At 33.5% G+C, this 17,425-nt stretch overlaps 4 protein-coding genes across 9 annotated transcripts; 2 read left to right on the top strand and 2 right to left on the bottom strand.

Moving 5' to 3' along the window:
* Positions 1-160: 160 nt before the first annotated feature.
* LOC140973055 (DNA-directed RNA polymerase II subunit RPB7) lies at positions 161-2,427 on the bottom strand. Its single transcript, XM_073435600.1, has 6 exons — positions 2,160-2,427; positions 1,841-2,006; positions 1,716-1,766; positions 1,277-1,342; positions 1,102-1,170; positions 161-510 (listed from the first exon to the last, which is right to left on the bottom strand). The coding sequence occupies exons 1-6, from the start codon at positions 2,273-2,275 to the stop codon at positions 445-447; spliced, it is 534 nt and encodes a 177-aa protein (XP_073291701.1). The 5' UTR covers positions 2,276-2,427; the 3' UTR covers positions 161-444.
* A 1,530-nt stretch (positions 2,428-3,957) lies between these two features.
* LOC140973052 (metal tolerance protein B-like) lies at positions 3,958-5,962 on the top strand. 2 transcript variants are annotated; one of them, XM_073435597.1, is made up of 2 exons: positions 3,958-4,106; positions 4,586-5,962. In XM_073435597.1, exons 1-2 carry the CDS (start codon positions 3,993-3,995, stop codon positions 5,711-5,713), a joined length of 1,242 nt encoding a protein of 413 aa, XP_073291698.1. In that variant the 5' UTR covers positions 3,958-3,992; the 3' UTR covers positions 5,714-5,962. The 2 variants fall into 2 exon arrangements, with proteins under 2 accessions (XP_073291698.1, XP_073291699.1); XM_073435598.1 differs by having other exon boundaries at positions 3,998-4,106; positions 4,457-5,962.
* Positions 5,963-6,757: 795 nt separating this feature from the next.
* Positions 6,758-9,304, bottom strand: LOC140973054 (ras-related protein Rab2BV-like). Its single transcript, XM_073435599.1, has 3 exons — positions 9,045-9,304; positions 8,664-8,886; positions 6,758-7,499 (listed from the first exon to the last, which is right to left on the bottom strand). Exons 2-3 carry the CDS (start codon positions 8,826-8,828, stop codon positions 7,011-7,013), a joined length of 654 nt encoding a protein of 217 aa, XP_073291700.1. The 5' UTR covers positions 8,829-8,886; positions 9,045-9,304; the 3' UTR covers positions 6,758-7,010.
* Positions 9,305-10,853: 1,549 nt separating this feature from the next.
* Positions 10,854-16,873, top strand: LOC140973051 (uncharacterized). Of its 5 annotated transcripts, XM_073435592.1 has the most exons (6): positions 10,854-11,204; positions 11,313-11,431; positions 11,783-12,008; positions 12,130-12,221; positions 14,124-14,668; positions 16,467-16,873. In XM_073435592.1, the coding sequence occupies exons 3-6, from the start codon at positions 11,960-11,962 to the stop codon at positions 16,684-16,686; spliced, it is 906 nt and encodes a 301-aa protein (XP_073291693.1). In that variant the 5' UTR covers positions 10,854-11,204; positions 11,313-11,431; positions 11,783-11,959; the 3' UTR covers positions 16,687-16,873. The 5 variants fall into 5 exon arrangements, with proteins under 5 accessions (XP_073291693.1, XP_073291694.1, XP_073291695.1 ...); XM_073435593.1 differs by lacking the exon at positions 11,313-11,431 and having other exon boundaries at positions 10,854-11,036; XM_073435594.1 differs by lacking the exon at positions 12,130-12,221 and having other exon boundaries at positions 10,854-11,431; positions 16,467-16,871.
* Positions 16,874-17,425: the final 552 nt, after the last annotated feature.

Raw genomic sequence — 17,425 nt, 5'->3', positions numbered from 1 at the left:
CCGAATGGTTAGATATGGCTGAGAAAGACAAGTAGTTGAGATCATCCCTTCAAATGATTTGACACTTGGAATTTATACATAAATCATAAACCATCTACATCGAACCATAAACCACAATTTCAATATTTGAATATCGTGTTTACAAATANTTGCACAAGACTAATATGTAATGCTGATTCATTAAAACGATCATGGTTTGTGTTTACATATGATTTAGTTCGTCTTCCTTCAGACAAGGAAATAGAGAACATTAAAAATCATTGCTATTAATCCAACATTTAAATTTCAGCTGTTCTGGATGGATTGTCTCAATCTCCCTTCTGCAGAAACTTCACACAGCACACCAGCAATTAAAATGGTTTAACTTTGATACATCACTTGGCTCCATAAATGTCAATTTTCCAACCAAAGAACCCAATTTGGTTGTGTTGGTTGCCAAGTCCCTTATGAGGTCGCGCCTGGATCGCTAATCACACCCAAAAAGTCATCTTTTATGGTGCCAATACAAAACTGCAAAAGAAGAGTAAGTATGATAAGGCTCAAGGTCATGGGATTGAACAATATCTATGATATATGTTGTATTCAATATGACAAATAGTCTTTAAAGTGAATAAAACTAGACCCTGGAATAAATTACTCATCAAAACAGGATGCCACTCTTCACTCTCCAGTTCCCTGTATCTAGTTCCACTGTATAGACTTCAGATACAGGGAACTTGTCCGCCACCAGAAAATTTAACGGAAAATAATCTGAAACACGAAAAACTAGGGATAATTTTTTATTTTCTTATATAAAGTTCCACATGTTTCTCAACAACCCCGTACAGAACCCCACCCCTGTGAACTGCTTGATACCCTGTAAAAGAATTGGAGCTATATTAATTGAAAAAAGACAAAGACAATTTTTGGAATCATGTGTGCTAAAATTATATAGTTGTCGGAGTAATAATGGGAAGCTCTTACTTCCCTAAAAATAAAGTAAATGATTATACTCATTGTGGGATCTTAAAATAAACAGACAATTTTAGTTCTTACATTATATTAAGCACAAGAGAAATATTGAACGACATGTTGCAACCAAAGGGCAATTGGAGGACATACAATTTCTGTGGCATCAACCCGGGTTCCAATTATCTTCAGCCTAACTTCACTATCTTTCTGAATTTTGACCTGGCGATTATCAGATAATCAATTGCTAATGGTTTAAAAACTTTAGACAAGAACTACACACTTGGGCATCAAGAAATAGGATGGAAGCGATAGCGATAATACATACAGAACCATCTGAAGTTGTGTAATTAGGCATGTCCCCAGATTGAAACTCCATATCATCTGGTATCAACTACATATAAAACATGAAGTGACAATCAGAGACCATATGTTGATGGAAGAGAAGACTTTTGAAACAGAAAATCAGAAGATCACTGCATTTTGACGGAGACGACAAAAGCCCGTGTCAAAAGTAAAGACTATCACCATGTTTTACTAGTCGATATTACCACATGGAGTGAAGATTTGCAAGCAAGAGGGATGCACAGGGACAAACTCGTGATAAATTAAAAACCTCAAACCCTAAAAATCCTTGGAAGACAATATCCATAGTCCATACCACCAGCCAGAACAGACAGTTCCAGCAATAACTGTCGAGACATGGCAGCGGCAGCAGAAATTATCACATAAATGTTTCAAACACGAGAGGAAATGGAGAAACTCACATGATTAGACACGAAAATTTGGACGGGACCTGCTTCAGCAAAAAAACCCATCTGCAAAATTCTTCTTACTAGTCACTTAACTTAAAAAATACAATGAGAAATACAAACCAAAGGAAAATTTTCACCTTATTAACCATCGTAACAACAGCTTCCACAATCTCTCCTTTAAAGGGTCGAAACACAACGCACTGATACTTAACAGGGAACGTGACAAATCCAGTTCCATCACGAATTAATCCCTTCCCTACACTTTCAATGCCGGTAATCGCCACAATGAACCCATGTCGACCGCTGCCCAATTATAAAACGTCATAAACAACCGTAATTTAACAGAGAATCCCACTTCAATTGAATAATTTATCAAAAAAGTAACCGCTACATCAATGAGAATAGAGTCTGGAAGTTTCATTAAAAGGATAAACAATTCAATTGTGGATGAAAAACCTGCAAGTCCCTTCGACGTCCTTCATGAGCTTGGCCACGAGCTTATCGCGTAGGTCACGGCCGAAGTGGCGAGGATGCAACTGCATGTTCCGCTCCAATACTATGTGAAAAAACATCTCTTTCAGCCGAACCCAATTGTAGAAAAGTATGATTTCCCGGGAGGATATGAACGGGGTAACAAGCACTGTAGAATGATCGAGGCTTAGGGTTTGCAGTGTCTACGAGGGAGAATCAAGGAAAAGGGTCTGCCCGTCCAACCGGACGTCGTGATTATTATTCTATGTTAGTAATTATCAGATTTATTTATTATTTTTCACGAATATCAAATGAAATATATATTTAATATTTAAATATATTTGAGTTTTTTTTAATATGAAAAATTTATGAGAAAAGTGGATGTAATTAACCCTAATTCATTTTCACATTTAATAATTTTTTTCTTTCAAAAATATCATTTGTGTTGTCTCCCTCATATTAAAAAATCAATGATTATCGAGAACATTGATAATAACTTTTTATTTAATAGTTTCATTGTTTCAGATTTCAAATTCTTTTTAATAATTTGTAAAAAATAATTTTAGATATTTCAATAATATAATTGATAATAAATTGTACACGATGTCATGATCAATAATATAATACAATGTAATTGAGAAAAAAAATCATATATATTTTTTATTAATTAGTGCTCCTAAATTTCAAGCACTCGTATTTGTGCTCCAAATTTTTCTTTTTGAAAATTTATAATATAAAATTGCCCTTATTTAAATTGGTCGAAAGCTAAGTAAGGTTATTCGAGCTCTTACTTCTCACACATAATATATGTTAAGACCAGGGGGAAAAAAAACAAACTAACTAAAATTATTATAATATGCAATCATATCGAGTCATTTGAAATATATAACTTTAAATATATCACAATTTTTTTTTATTTTGTTTTATATAATGAAAGAATATTTGAAATTCATCTTCTTTCGATTTAATTTAATAGTGATTATAAATTATTTCAAATTCGTCAAACATCGATGTCATTTGAAACTCGTTTATCGAATGATCATTGATCAAATCAAACATTTTCTTCACAATCAAATCATTCAATCACACGAAATATGACGTTGTATTTGGATTTGATGAAGTTTTTGAGAGGATTTCATACGAAGATGTATTTAGAAAATAATATGTTATTTAAAACTGAATGTAAAATATTTTTACCCAAACAAACAAAATAAATTCCAAATATAGCCGTCCTAAATACGACCTTTATAGTATTGCATTGTTAATTAATCTCACACCTAAAATGGATCCTACAAATAGATATCAATATAAGAGAAAACAAAGGGCGAAAATATTTACTAGAAATTGAAGAATTTGCCCCATTTTTTTGCTCTCAGGCAACTTTTCACCCCGTTGACATTTTTTTATTTAGTTTCATTTTTAAATAAAAAGATAAAATTTATGTATAGAATTGTACGAGAAATACTTGTCACAGGAAAAAAGTGATTTTTTTGCTGTTTAATTTGGTTTTTTTGATTTTTTTAATATTAATTCAATTTATTTCAAAGTGGAGTTTGAGTGCAACGAGATTTATACAATAATTTTTGTAATAAAAAAATCCATTTATCAAAGTTTCATGATAAATTAATATAAAATTTAATAAAATAATAATAAAATCTCAAGATATAATTGTTAATATATGATATAATTGTTATATTTTTGGTCAAAGAAACCACCGTTTAACGTTTCTTTTCTTACCGGTTTTCATGCATTTCCTAAAATTCTAAGGAAAAAAAAGGATTTGCTTCTTTAACATATTCTTTACATGATCTCCCTAATATGTTAAATGCGATAATTTCGCCATTGACAAAGAAACGCATAGATGTGGTCTGCGTGCAAAAAACTTATTGGGTTTTGCCTCTTCAAATCTTCCTCTCATCCATCGGTTATCTGGTATGAGTTTCTCGCCCAATACTGGGATTAAATTTGTTCGTATATTCTACGTGAATTCATTGAATTGACTATATGTACACGGTTGATCTATTGTGAGTTTGATTAGTAGTTTGATAGTTTTAATTTTCTTGGTTTTTTTTTCTTTCGATTTTGGCTAGGATGTGTAAAATTTCTTGTGGAACGTTTATCGACATTTGAGCATTATATTACGATGATATGTGGTTTTGAACATTTCGAGTTTATTGACTTTTGGTTTCTGATGAAAATGTCAAGATATGTGCGCCTTATGTTATAGATTTTTGTTAATCCAGATGTCCAGATTTAGGAGATATTCGTCCTATTCTTTTCAGGAGCAATCATGAATCGAGTGATTTGAAAATGGTAGCAAGAATTATGGAGAAAAATCATTCTGAGTTCATGTTATGAAACGTGGTTTGGTGAAGAAATCTGCGAGATAACAAATCTTTTCCCCTTCGCAGATGGCATATGACTCGGCTGAACTGCGCCAGATAGAAACCGATGTACCAGAACCCCCCTTGGAACAATTCGACAAGAAAAAGCGATTTTCTTGCAGTTCAACATGTCCATTTTCGAACCAAGAATTTACAGAGTTCGATGCAGCACAACGATCAAAAACTACCGTTAAACTTTGTGGGCTTACAATCTTGTACACGATAGTGATGATAATTGAGATTTTTGGAGGAATGAAAGCCAATAGCCTAGCAATCTTAACTGATGCGGCTCACTTGCTTTCTGACATTGCTGGATTCTCCATATCCATATTCACCGTATGGGCATCTGGTTGGGAGGCAACCACTCAACAATCCTTCGGCTACAGCCGTCTTGAAGTCTTAGGAGCCCTTATATCCGTGCAGCTAATATGGCTAGTCTCTGCAGCTCTGATATACGAAGCGATTAACAGGCTCCTCACCAAGAATACAACTGTAGACGGTACGCTCATGTTTGCTGTTTCAGCACTGGGTTTTGTCCTCAACTCTATGATGGTTTTATGGCTTGGACATGGCCATTCGTGTCACGATTGCCATTCTCACCATTCCTGTAAAAACGAAGATCATAATCAAGAAATAGAGGAATCTTGTCAAGGAAGAAACGGGGAAGAAATTATGAAACTTGTACCGATGGATCTAGTTCAGAAGACTGAGACGACAAACATAAACATTCAAGGGGCGTACTTGCATCTTGTGACCGACCTTATACAGTCTTTCGGGGTGATGATTGCTGGATCAATCATTTGGTTGAAACCCAAGTGGTTGGTGGTTGATCTGGTGTGCACTCTTGTTTTCTCTGTCGTTGCTTTGAGTACAACGTTGCCTATGCTGAAGAATATACTCGGTATACTGATGGAACGTGCACCCAGTGAGATTGATGCTGATACCCTTGCAAATGGACTAAAACTTATTAGAGGAGTTTGTGATGTGCATGACCTTCATGTTTGGGCAATTACAGCTGGAAAACATGTGTTGGCTTGTCATGTTAGAATTGAACCTGGGATATGTCAAAATGAAATCTTGGATACTATTAGGAAATACTGTGAACGAACTTTTGGGATTCGTCATGTAACAGTTCAGATCGAACAAGAATTATGATATGAGAAGATTGAATGCAAATTTCGAAAAACGACAGGATTTCTTCAAATTTCTGCGTGTTAATAGAGAAATGAATTCTAAAGTTTTTTCACGCTAAGACGTGAAATCATGGTCGAGTCTGATGAGTTTGTTGAGTGAATTGGTAAAGGTCGCCGCACATTTCATGCTTTGAAACTATGTTGTTCGAAAAGGTAAAAGCTTAATGATTGTTTGTACAAACTGTACAATCCCCTGACGAAACACTTACAAAGTCAAATCCATGATGTTGGTTCTACTTGCTATTTTTAACCCATTTTTAAGTGATAATTACATTATTTATCATGTCATTTAATTTTTTTCATTGTTATCCTGTTAAAAAAAAATGTTTTTTTAATCATATAGCTTGCATGTTTTTTCCATTTTTGGTTATGTGTAGCATTGAATTTGTATTTTTAGTTCTTAACTTACACGTTTTTTCATTTTTGATCTTGCTGATGAAGAATTTGTTTTTTTACACATGTAATTAGATTTTTTTTTCTATGTTTTGTTATTTTTTTAAATCCAAATCCATCGTATTTTCATCCAAATTATATTATAGTAAAACCATGACACATATGAAAGTTTTCTTCCAAAAATCCATGTCAGTATCCACATTCACCACATAAGAAATTTTCGGCAGACAATTGATTTGGGTAAAAAAAGAGAAAAAATGAAAGATATGTAAGTTACAAGACTTCAAATCCAATCCAAATTGGCCATTAATTGGATAAAAAAATAATTAAAAATAACATGCAAGTTACATAACAAAAAATACAGATTTACGGTTAACACGGTCATAATTATGAGATATGTGAATTACACGGCCATGTAATTTTCCCCAATTTTAATTGATATATCAAGACCACAGTAACAAGCAAATAACTCAATTTTTTCAACATTTGAATTTTCAAGTCATATAGGCAACATATGGAAGAAATAGTCAAGTGAAATCACAAAGACCCGAGGGAGCATCCAAATTTGTAATGAATTCCAGCCCGAAGAATGCGAAAGTCGAAGGCAAAAGGCAGACCAAAAGACAAAAAATTGTTGCTTCCAAAATCCAAACAAACATCACCAGTAATAGTCATTTGGACAAAAATTAACAATAAATCTACCCTAAAACTCTTTGACCACCAACACCGCCTTTAAACTAACGCACTGAAAGTAAGAAAGTGTTGCACCAGAATATATTGGAACAAAAAATAAATGGAACCGAACCGAACCGAACAAGAGTTCGGAATTATATGGATCCCGATATTGTACCCAGAAATGATATAGCTCAAGTAGAACAACAGCCTCTTCTCGCATTTCCAGAAGTATCACTAACATTAATGGTGGTACCGTGACCAGGAACTGCTGCTGCTGCAGAAGCAGCTTCTTGAGCTGCTAATGCCTTCTTGCTAACGATATGATATATTTCCGTTAAAATAGTCTGAAATGCCTTTTCGATATTATGTGACTCCAGGGCTGATGTTTCAAGAAATGAAAGTTCTTCCTTCTCGGCAAAAGTCTGTCCATCTTGCTCTGCAACTGCTCGGAGATGGTTGAGATCGGATTTGTTTCCAGCCATCATGATAACAATGTTGGAATCTGCATGTTCCCTCAACTCCCGAAGCCATCTTTGAACGTTGTCAAAAGTTTGCCTCTTAGTAATGTCATAAACAAGGAGTGCTCCGACGGCTCCTCTGTAGTAGGCACTCGTGATGGCTCGATATCTTTCCTGGCCAGCAGTATCCCAAATCTGGGCCTTGACCGTCTTTCCCTCTATCTGTATAGTATGTCAAGCATACGGGAGTTACTAAGAGAACTAATGGTGTTTCCAAACTCGTCACCATCTGCGGCTTGGATTATTAACACAAAACAACAGTTTATGGAAAAAGCGAAGAAATGTATGAGAGTCATTAGACATGGCTTCTGCGCGGATAAAAAATAGACACCTATTTTCTGAATGAGGACTAAAGCAACTCAAGAAATGGTTACGAGAAATGAATAGTAAATTCATAGAAAGCACGGTTTATGAATGGAGTTAACCGAGACGTCAATTTCAAACAAATCACAATGCAGGCTTACATGATGATGTCACAGGAATAAAGGATAATTACGGTCATAAAGTTATACCAGGACCCTTCTCCATCATATCATAGACAAGGCAACATTTGACACGCACGCCAAATTGCATCCATCATAAGATGATTCAAGTCATAACTGAATCACGTCTGAATTATATTAACCATGTTTACAAAGTAATAAATAAAGGATACATCACATACAAATTCAAAATAGATAAATAATAGTGTACACAAACATACCAACCAGTATATTTATTACCAACATTCAAAATAGACATTTAGAAATATATACATATGTACCGACATATCCCGTGAGAAAAGGCCAACTGAAATCTAAAAGTACCGAAATCCCATGGGAACTCTAACCACCTAAAATGGTATGGTTTTATAATGCTTTCTCTAAACTCGATGAACATAAAACCAACCGAATTTAATTTAATCCAATCAACAATCAGCAGCGGAACCACCTAGACCTAGTGTAGCTTGGGGTTGTAATCCTTCCTCTAAAGTGCGATAAGGATCGGCATTTTCTTGTCCCATATACATAAACAGCATAAATACCAAGTACTCTTAATTGCCGTAGAACCAAATCACAAACTTTTATGACCATATCATGAATTTAAAATATTCAGACAGTACATCTCAGCCCCCGACAACACTACATTTGGCCTCTTTTTCACATGGAATTGAACTGTTTGTCGCAGACATCATATCCGAAGATCAAAACTTCATGAAGTGCACAGAAACATTTCTTAAGTCACCAATCATTCACCACGCTATGCATATGATTAGTTAATCAAACAGTAATAAAAAAAACTAGCCAGAAAACAATCATACACGTCAGAAAAATAATAGTTACTGACCTGAAGAGTTCTGGTAGCAAATTCAACTCCAATGGTTGATTTGGACTCCAAACAAAACTCATTTCGTGTAAAACGAGAAAGAATATTGGATTTCCCGACTCCTGAATCCCCGATCAACACGATCTTGAATAGGTAATCATATTCGTTATCCACTCTATTCGCCATCCGATTTTTTCCTTACTTTATTATCACCCTCTATTTCAATTTTCAACTCCCCTTGCACCTTCAAACACAAAACCCATAACAAAAATCAGAAATGAAATTCCTAGATCCAAAAATTTTCAGATCTACGCATTCAGATCCAAATATCAACCAAACCCACCAAGAAATCACAATAACCCATGCTGGCAAACATAAGATTAAACGAATAACGCGACTTACCGTGGTGGAAAGATCTTGAGCGTTCAGATTAAAATATAAAAGCAAACAGTGTTACTACCCAGTTTGAAATTGCTACTCAAATGGGGACGAACTATCACACCACGCCTTCCTCATCAAGAAAAAAAAAAAGAGGGTAAATAAATGGTTTGATTTGAAAAAAATGGGATCTTGGAGACAAAATTTATGGTGGCGTCAATGTTGACAGTTGGGATCGTGGGAATGTGAGTGACCTCTCATGTATCGAACATTGTCTTATTGTCCAATTAATTCACATGATTGGAAGAGGTCAACTTTATATAGTGTATTTGTTTTGTGCCTAAATTCAATCAAATCATTTTTTAGTGGACATGAGTATGTTGTAATTGGTCATGACTTGGATTGATGCATGAATTATGAGTAGATCTCTTGTGAGACGGTCTCACGAATCTTTATTTGTGAGACAGGTCAAGTATACTGATATTCATAATAAAAAGTAATAATCTTAGCATAAAAAATAATATTTTTTCATGGATGACCCAAATAAGAGATCTGTCTCACCAAATACGACCTGTGAGGCCGTCTCACACAAGTTTTTGCCATGCAATTATAGCAATCAACCATCAAAACCATTTTTTAGTAATATTATATTTATTTTATTATTATTTTTAATAGAGTAAGTATGATATAAGACTGTCTTACAGATCTATATTCATCAAAGAAGTGATCTGATCATTACTTATAATGAAAAGTAATACTTTTAACATAAAAATAATATATTTTTTCGTTTGTTGGGTCTAGTCGTAGATCTGTCTCACAAATTGATTCGTGAGATACAGTTTTTGTATTTTTTTAAAAAAAATTGATGAAATTTAAATGTTACTTTTTGTCAAATAAATTCTTTTTTCTCTCTTTTTTTTTTAAAAAAAATTGATTTGATAATTTTAATGTAAAAGTATGTTGATGTATACGGGTTGGTGGCCCGACGTTTGAGTTAGTTAAAAGGTGAGAATAGAAAGAAATGGCCCACAACTTTATTTTGGGTGAGATAATTTCATACATTTATGAAGTCATAATTATGAATTGATATTTGACAAATTATAAAGGGACTAAATTGATATTTGAATTATTGAAATAAAAAAAAAAAAAAAATAAAAGTGTGTGTTGAAATTTAAAAAAAAACAAAAGTTTAATATTAGTATCATATAAGGATAAAGTTGGAAGAATAAATTGATGTTCTTCTTAGGTGGTACTATCATGTCCTCAACTTTAATAGAATAGAATAGATACTTATTACAATTAATGGAAAAAAAACCAACATATCTTGGTAATGTCATGTTTGTCTTGAATTATTATTATTATTATTATTATTATTATTATTTTTTGCATTCTTTATATTTCATTCATTTCGTCTCATATATTTAGGCTTATGTATATTATCGTACAATCAAGAAAAATATTAGAAAAAACAAGTTTTATAAAGAAAAATCTCATTTTATTTTTATTTAATGAGTATTTTAATATGAGAAAAATTTGTTGAGAGTAACTAAAAATAGATGCAAATATATTGAATGTCAATAGAAAAATATGCTTCCAAGTCATTTGAAATATTTGAGCATTTATAAGTCATTTTGTAAATGTTTGGTAAATCAAAAAAAAAATCACAATAAATCCAATGCTCATCTTTATATTTCAAATTATTTTTTTTTACAATTTTTAATTTCTCAAAATTTTCCGCCTAAAATATTTTATTTTACTCAAATATTTGAGGAAAAAATATTAATTTTCAAAATTAGATATATAGTTCCTTTACCTTGCTAACCAAACAGAGACGATTAATTAATTCATTTATTTATCCAACGGAGGAGGAGTAAAGGAGGCAAGCTTCGGGAAGAATGCGGTGCAGCAGAGAAATATTCCACGATTTCATGGCTAATGGCGTGGAGATAACCACATCTTCCGGCCAATCTGATGGCCCCATAATGGAGAAGGTACTCCTTAGCTCGTCATTGACTGGTAAATGTTCCAAAATCACATTTTTTCCAGACAATAAACCATTGCTTTGTGTTACTGTGTATATGTTTGTGTACAAGTACCCGGAAGTAACTGGTTTTGGTTTATGTATATTATGGAGCTGCAAGACTGGATAGTGTACAAGTCATTATTTAACTTGGCAGGCAAAGGGTAATTTTCGAGAGTTCTGCGAACAAAGAAATCATATTAACTATTCGGGGTTGGGGAAGAAAAGACAGTCCCCGCGAATTTTCACCAGAATAAAACGTGGTCTTGCAGAAAATGAACGGAAGGGTCTTCAATTAAAGCCATTGTAGTTGTTTAACCAGGAAAATTATTAGATGTTTGAACTTTGAAGGCGTTCCTAAGCTTTGATGGTTGACCGCATGGCATTTGAGGTCCATCTCCCTCTCATATAAGATATCTGAGCATATATATCATTATGTCTCATTCATTGTGTCGTGTTTGGGCATTGGTATATGTAAGAAATGCCAAGACCAAAATGTTGTTGCACACAATCATTAATGAATTATCGCAAGCGATTTCAAGATTTGACTGAATTTGATGCTCTGCCCTTTCACCGGAGTATCTGCAGTTATGAATTGACCTTGAATCTAATTATATGATGTTTATTGTTATTGTTTTTTCCTGACCAGAAGCAATTTTTTTATCTGTCACACACGATGTTTCCTACATACTTTCTTCCATTTTACGTAGCTCTTTTTTAATGTGATGATGACTTGTGTCAGGTTGATGGAGCAGGGAGCGGCATTATGAAATTGCAGTTCTGCTTCAAAAAAGAAAATTCTCAATTATTGGAACTTTCTCACGGACTTCTGCTCCTTCACATTGAAGATGGCAACATGAATTCCTGGCTAAGTGGTAATCTGCTTCCAGTGCATCTAACATGACAATGATGAGGCTGGATGCTGGCGTTTTGTAAACATGATGAAAGTGACCTGCATGGGGATGAATGTAAGAAATTATATGCCTTGACCCAGGAATTCTTTTTCTCTTATTTTTCATCTGTTTGATTGATTGTTGCTTTGGTCCAATTTTTTGAAAGTGGGATTGCATTTTTCTTTCTATTAAGAAGTGGCTGGGTATGCTGAACTATATCATGAGATCTTTCTAGTGGTGCATATTCAGCTCAATTTGACGAAATTCCCTCATTTTCAGTTGGGAGAAGTATGTTAAGCCAGTTATCGGTAATTTATGATGGTGATGTATGTGTTGAATTGTGTTTAAAGTTTATCTATACCATAAACTATAAAATTTTCAGTTGTATCAAATCGTTTGTGGCCACTCTGTATGAATTACAAAACTTTGTTAATCTAACATTCAATAATACATATTATTCATTAGAAAACTCTCTTCCATTGTGAAATTCATTACCGTGAAAATATTTGATAAGCTGTCATGTTTTGGATAGTTAAAATACTTTCATCAATTATGAGGTGGAGAACATTATATAGTCGAGTATAGTTGATAATTGGCGTCAAGTAATGTTGCACTGGAACAGGAGTAGTACACTCGTGCCTGGTTATGATAGTAGTTTTGTTGTGCATCCATTAAGAGAAAACCAATTCCTTTACCAGTGGAAACAAAGTGTTATTCTATGTGTCTTGAAACTATATTTCCATTTTGTCCCATTCTTTTAATTAGTTGTTGGAGGGCCTGATGCATAGAAATTTATGAAAGAGTTCTTTTGTCACTTACCATAATATTTTGTTATGGCTGGCCGCCTGGCAGGCGAACTTGACCAATACTGGTGAATTTGAAGAAAAATTATTTTTATTTCACAAAAATTGAGAGTTTATTTTAATTCTTTTGTGTATCTTTTTGCGTTATCAAACATTGCAATTTATCAAATACTCGATCAAAGGAATGGACAGAAACCAAATACCCATACATCTCGCTATGAAGGAAGTACTATTGTGTACCTGTATAAATGATTAGATGTGTGTGCATGTTGACACATGGATAGATGCTCAACGAATAGATTTTTAAGTATTCAAATATTTTCTACGCATGGGACCATAGGCTTCGTAAAATTAGGATACAGTCCCACGCAGGTTTCATTAAATTAGGCTACGGTTCCACAATGGAAATCTTAAATGTGTATGCTTATTTGTGAGGTAGCATGTGGTGCACTCATTGGGTGGACTTTGAGGGGAAAGGAAGTGATATAACAAAGTGATAACTTTCTTAGTATGGTATCCAGATGAACTTGAGGAGACCAATTTTAGAGAATTCATTCAGTGATATCCCCTTGGTGACTTTTGAGAATTTCAGAGGTTGCATTTAAACTGCTGCATCAAAAGTTGCATGTGACATTGACAGTTTCAATATGTCCATGTATGGAGTCCAGATTTCTAACTTTTTAATTAGTAATTGCAAATTAATATCACCATTGTGGGAATTGCATCGTGCGTGTAAATATATCACGAGTCTACAAATACCAGAAGTGCTTTCATAAATTTCTTTTAATGTTCTTATAGTCACATTCTTAAAGAAATTAAAGCGAGCACTTGATTTAACTTTGCTTGCATTTTGCGAACTAGTGATGCATTGATACATCTGAGGCAAAAAAAACACGTATGTACGTTTTTCCTAAATGATATGTATGTACATTTTTCCTAAATGATATGTGCTATAACTCGTCCTGATAGAATGGTTTTACTTAATGTTTTGCCACAACAGCTTGCATTAAAAATAATATTAGCCTTCCTACTTACTCTAATGACTATAGTCGTAAGCTCCGAAAGAATTTAGCATGCAACAGCCATTTATTTAACAACAGAAGAATAGCTGAAAAATTTCACACTTAATAGTACCCTGTATGTGCTGTCCCTTTGATGTCGTGCTTCCTCTTTTTAGACGGACATTAAATGTGGACACACAATTTCACTTTAGGGATTCGCACAATATTGCACGCATTTAAAATTAGATTATATATACACTCTCCATTGGGAAACAAGGAATAGAAAATCTACCAACTTTGTCTTCCAATCTTTTATCTTTACCATTCATAAACAAAATCTTCCCTTTGTCTTTGCTTTAGATTTCTTTGTGGCTTTTTTCTTTCAGATGTCGACTGCAGATGATATCCACGTCGACGCAAAACCCAATGGCCATGCGGACGGTGGTGATTTTCGCCATCACCACCGCCGTCGCGCTCGGAGGTCCACTATGGCAAGCAGTAGCGGGACTGTAACAGATGGCAACAGCCTTTACTTTTCAGAAACTGACTCGGATGCGGTTGCTGATGGCTCACTGCCTGTTGCCCTAACAGATGAGCCCCTCCTCATGTGCAACTCTTCTAGAGGGTCTCCCGGCACTCTTGTCGTTCCAAGAGGCCGACAGAGATTAGATTGTCCAGTCCTCCCAGTTTCAGAGGACGAAGAGGTTGATCTGGAACGTGGTGAATCAGAGCTGAATTTGCAAAATAATGGAGACGGTAGAGGATTCAGATGTAGGATTTGTCATTTAAATTTGGAGGGAAATTATGATGATGGTCAAGGAGATGAGGATTCTGAAGGGGTTCCAGTTGAATTGGGCTGTAGCTGTAAAGGAGATTTGGGGGTCGCCCACGAGCACTGTGCTGAAACTTGGTTCCAAATCAAGGGAGATCGGTGAGTGCCGATTCATTTGATTTCTATATTTATTTACTTCTTTGAATATTTATTATTCTAATTCTCTTAAAAATGGATATTGTTGTTGTTTCCTGAACCAAAAAAGAGGATTTTGTTCATAAATTCATGTTACATGAATTTTGAATTCTGCTTGAAAATTAATCGCATTTTTCATCTCAAAGTTATTAATGAAACACAAAACTCACATAAGATCGTCTCAAGAGTAAATTTCGTGAGACAGGTTTCTGATCCGATTCAATTCATAAAAATATTATTTTTTAGTATTAAAAGTATTATTTTTCACTACACGTATGGACAGGGACAACCCGTTTCACGGATCTACTGTCATAGGAGGCCTACTCTTAATGAAATGACCGAGTATGTAAATAAATTTTTGTTGTTAAAGAATGTGAAACTGATTTTGAATGTAATTGTCAGGAAAATAATTTCCAAACCACAGCATACCTTTTCAATGGCAGTTGGTGAAAAAGATGCAAAAATGTTTTACTATTACTGTATTTTGTAATTGCTTTTGTTTGTCAAAAATCATTTTCTGGAAACATAGAACCTCCTTGTTACCATGTGAATTCTTCTGTTACTTTGCTTTTGTCCAACTCAAGTTAGAAAAAATCTCCATCATTAGCCCCTAAATGTTGCAAGAAGTATTAATCTTGTCTCTCACATTTTAAACCAAATACCAGCCTGAATTTAACATGAAAGTTACTTAGTAATTATTAGAATGTCTATCTATGAGTATAAAGGTAGAGTTATGGAAATGACTACCGAAATTATTTTATGATGACATAACAGAACCATCATTTTAAGAGGATTTTATAACTTACTAGAATTGTTTTGCATCTGTTAATTGAAAACCTTTTTCTTACTTTATAGCGGAAAAAATAGATTTAGAGGATAAATCCCCTTTTCATGATTAAATCATTTATCTGAACTTTTGGAAACAGTGCAAATATCGTGCGACTTTGATTTGATCACTATTCCATATCTGATTGGTTGCGACATTCTGATGGAATAAAAATCAGCCAAAATATTTAGGATATTAAACCTGAATTGTCAGTGGAAACTTGACATGTATTTAGAGGATAAATCCCCTTTTCATGATTAAATCATTTATCTGAACTTTTGGCAACAGTGCAAATATCGTGCGAATTTGATTTGATCACTATTCCATATCTGATTGGTTGCGACATTCTCATGGAATAAAAATCAGCCAAAATATTTAGAATATTAAACCTGAATTGTCAGTGGAAACTTGACATGTATTTGTTTGTAGCATGAGTGAGCATTATAGTAGGCATACGAATAATGCATTCAAAAGGAAAAGTATCACACGTGCTATGTTAATGCTTTAAATAACTAAACATGTTTTGACAGTGTAATATTTTTCTTATTTGTGGGATGGCTTCGCTTCAATGCGAGCACTGGATGAATAATACATCCTCGTTCTCTCATTGTGTATGTGCTAAAAGCAGTTCATTTTTGAATTTAAGAACTCAATTCAGCAGTTTGATTATGTCTGTTTCAGTCTTTTGTTGTTCTGCATGTTTCCTATATACTGGAAAATGAATTTTCGCACAGATACCAACAAAGATGGCTTTGAAGTTTTTCATTGTTTATGTATGGTGGTTAATCTACTGGTACCTATTTATGATTTACGCCACTTTTGAAATGGGATTGTTGGTCGTGTGAAGCAATGGTTTGTTTGACTTGTTTTATTTCAATCATACAGTAACTCCTCCACTTTATATCTCTTTTATCTCATGAAATCTATTGAATGCAGAATTTGTGAAATTTGTGGATCCATTGCCTTGAACTTTATGGTTGAGCTTGAAAATGAAGTAATCAACATAGAAGTGGCATCACAGGCTTCTGAAGCCGGCTCTGAGACCCATGAGTTTAAGCACGGTCATCTTGTTTTGACCTTTATGATTGCTTTCATGGTTTTGACCTTTGTCATTTCATATATTTTTCATACAAAAAACCTTAATAGAGAAGATTAGAAAAAACTCGGGGAATTCTTGATGACTTTCTTCGTGGGGTTGTGTTTCTGACATTTTCTAATTGTCCTTGGGACTTTTTGGTTTACTTTTGGTATGAATCTCGAGGGGTACAATGTAGTAAACCTTTTGTGGTTCTATTTCAATGGTTTAAAGTTGAGAAACTATGAATAACTGTTTTGTATGGTATTCTGCCCTGCTTATGTTATTTTTGGATTTGTACATTGCTTATTCAACATAATCCCAGATTTGCACATTTTTTTTATCCGCTCAAATTCGCACACTTCAAGCACATATTTTGCACACACTGAGTCAGATTTCTGCATGAGGTCTACATCATCTGTGGTAGAAGTCGTAATTTATATTCTTTTTTTGGTTAAGTGTGTAATTTTTTTATATTCTAGCCCAAATTTGCACAGTTCAAGAATTTGCACACTTCAAGCACATATGGTTCCTTTTTTTTTTTTTTTTTTTTTTTTTTTTTTTTTTTTTTTTTTTTTTTTTTTTTTTTTTTTTTTTTTTTTTTTTTTTTTTTTTTTTTTTTTTTTTTTTTTTTTTTTTTTTTTTTTTTTTTTTTTTTTTTTTTTTTTTTTTTTTTTTTTTTTTTTTTTTTTTTTTTTTTTTTTTTTTTTTTTTTTTTTTTTTTTTTTTTTTTTTTTTTTTTTTTTTTTTTTTTTTTTTTTTTTTTTTTTTTTTTTTTTTTTTTTTTTTTTTTTTTTTTTTTTTTTTTTTTTTTTTTTTT

The sequence above is a fragment of the Primulina huaijiensis genome, chromosome 3, assembly GCF_012295235.1.
Source record: "Primulina huaijiensis isolate GDHJ02 chromosome 3, ASM1229523v2, whole genome shotgun sequence".
Classification (NCBI taxonomy): Eukaryota; Viridiplantae; Streptophyta; class Magnoliopsida; order Lamiales; family Gesneriaceae; genus Primulina; species Primulina huaijiensis.
Note: the sequence above shows the minus strand (reverse complement) of the source record. Positions and strands in the feature narration are given on the sequence as shown.

What these genes read in the sequence shown, in the direction of transcription:
- LOC140973055 (XM_073435600.1), bottom strand. Translation starts at nt 2,275, where the DNA reads ATGTTTTTTCACATAGTATTGGAGCGGAACATGCAGTTGCATCCTCGC. An exon ending in AAATTTTCGTGTCTAATCAT is followed by an intron (nt 1,343 to 1,715) that starts GTGAGTTTCTCC and finishes TTTTATATGTAG; the next exon opens with TTGATACCAGATGATATGGA. An exon ending in ACACAACTTCAGATGGTTCT is followed by an intron (nt 1,171 to 1,276) that starts GTATGTATTATC and finishes GATAATCGCCAG; the next exon opens with GTCAAAATTCAGAAAGATAG.
- LOC140973052 (XM_073435597.1), top strand. Translation starts at nt 3,993, where the DNA reads ATGTTAAATGCGATAATTTCGCCATTGACAAAGAAACGCATAGATGTG. An exon ending in TCTCATCCATCGGTTATCTG is followed by an intron (nt 4,107 to 4,585) that starts GTATGAGTTTCT and finishes TCCCCTTCGCAG; the next exon opens with ATGGCATATGACTCGGCTGA.
- LOC140973054 (XM_073435599.1), bottom strand. Translation starts at nt 8,828, where the DNA reads ATGGCGAATAGAGTGGATAACGAATATGATTACCTATTCAAGATCGTG. An exon ending in TTGCTACCAGAACTCTTCAG is followed by an intron (nt 7,500 to 8,663) that starts GTCAGTAACTAT and finishes CATACTATACAG; the next exon opens with ATAGAGGGAAAGACGGTCAA.
- LOC140973051 (XM_073435593.1), top strand. Translation starts at nt 11,960, where the DNA reads ATGCTGGCGTTTTGTAAACATGATGAAAGTGACCTGCATGGGGATGAA. An exon ending in CTCATTTTCAGTTGGGAGAA is followed by an intron (nt 12,222 to 14,123) that starts GTATGTTAAGCC and finishes TTTTTCTTTCAG; the next exon opens with ATGTCGACTGCAGATGATAT. An exon ending in TTCCAAATCAAGGGAGATCG is followed by an intron (nt 14,669 to 16,466) that starts GTGAGTGCCGAT and finishes TATTGAATGCAG; the next exon opens with AATTTGTGAAATTTGTGGAT.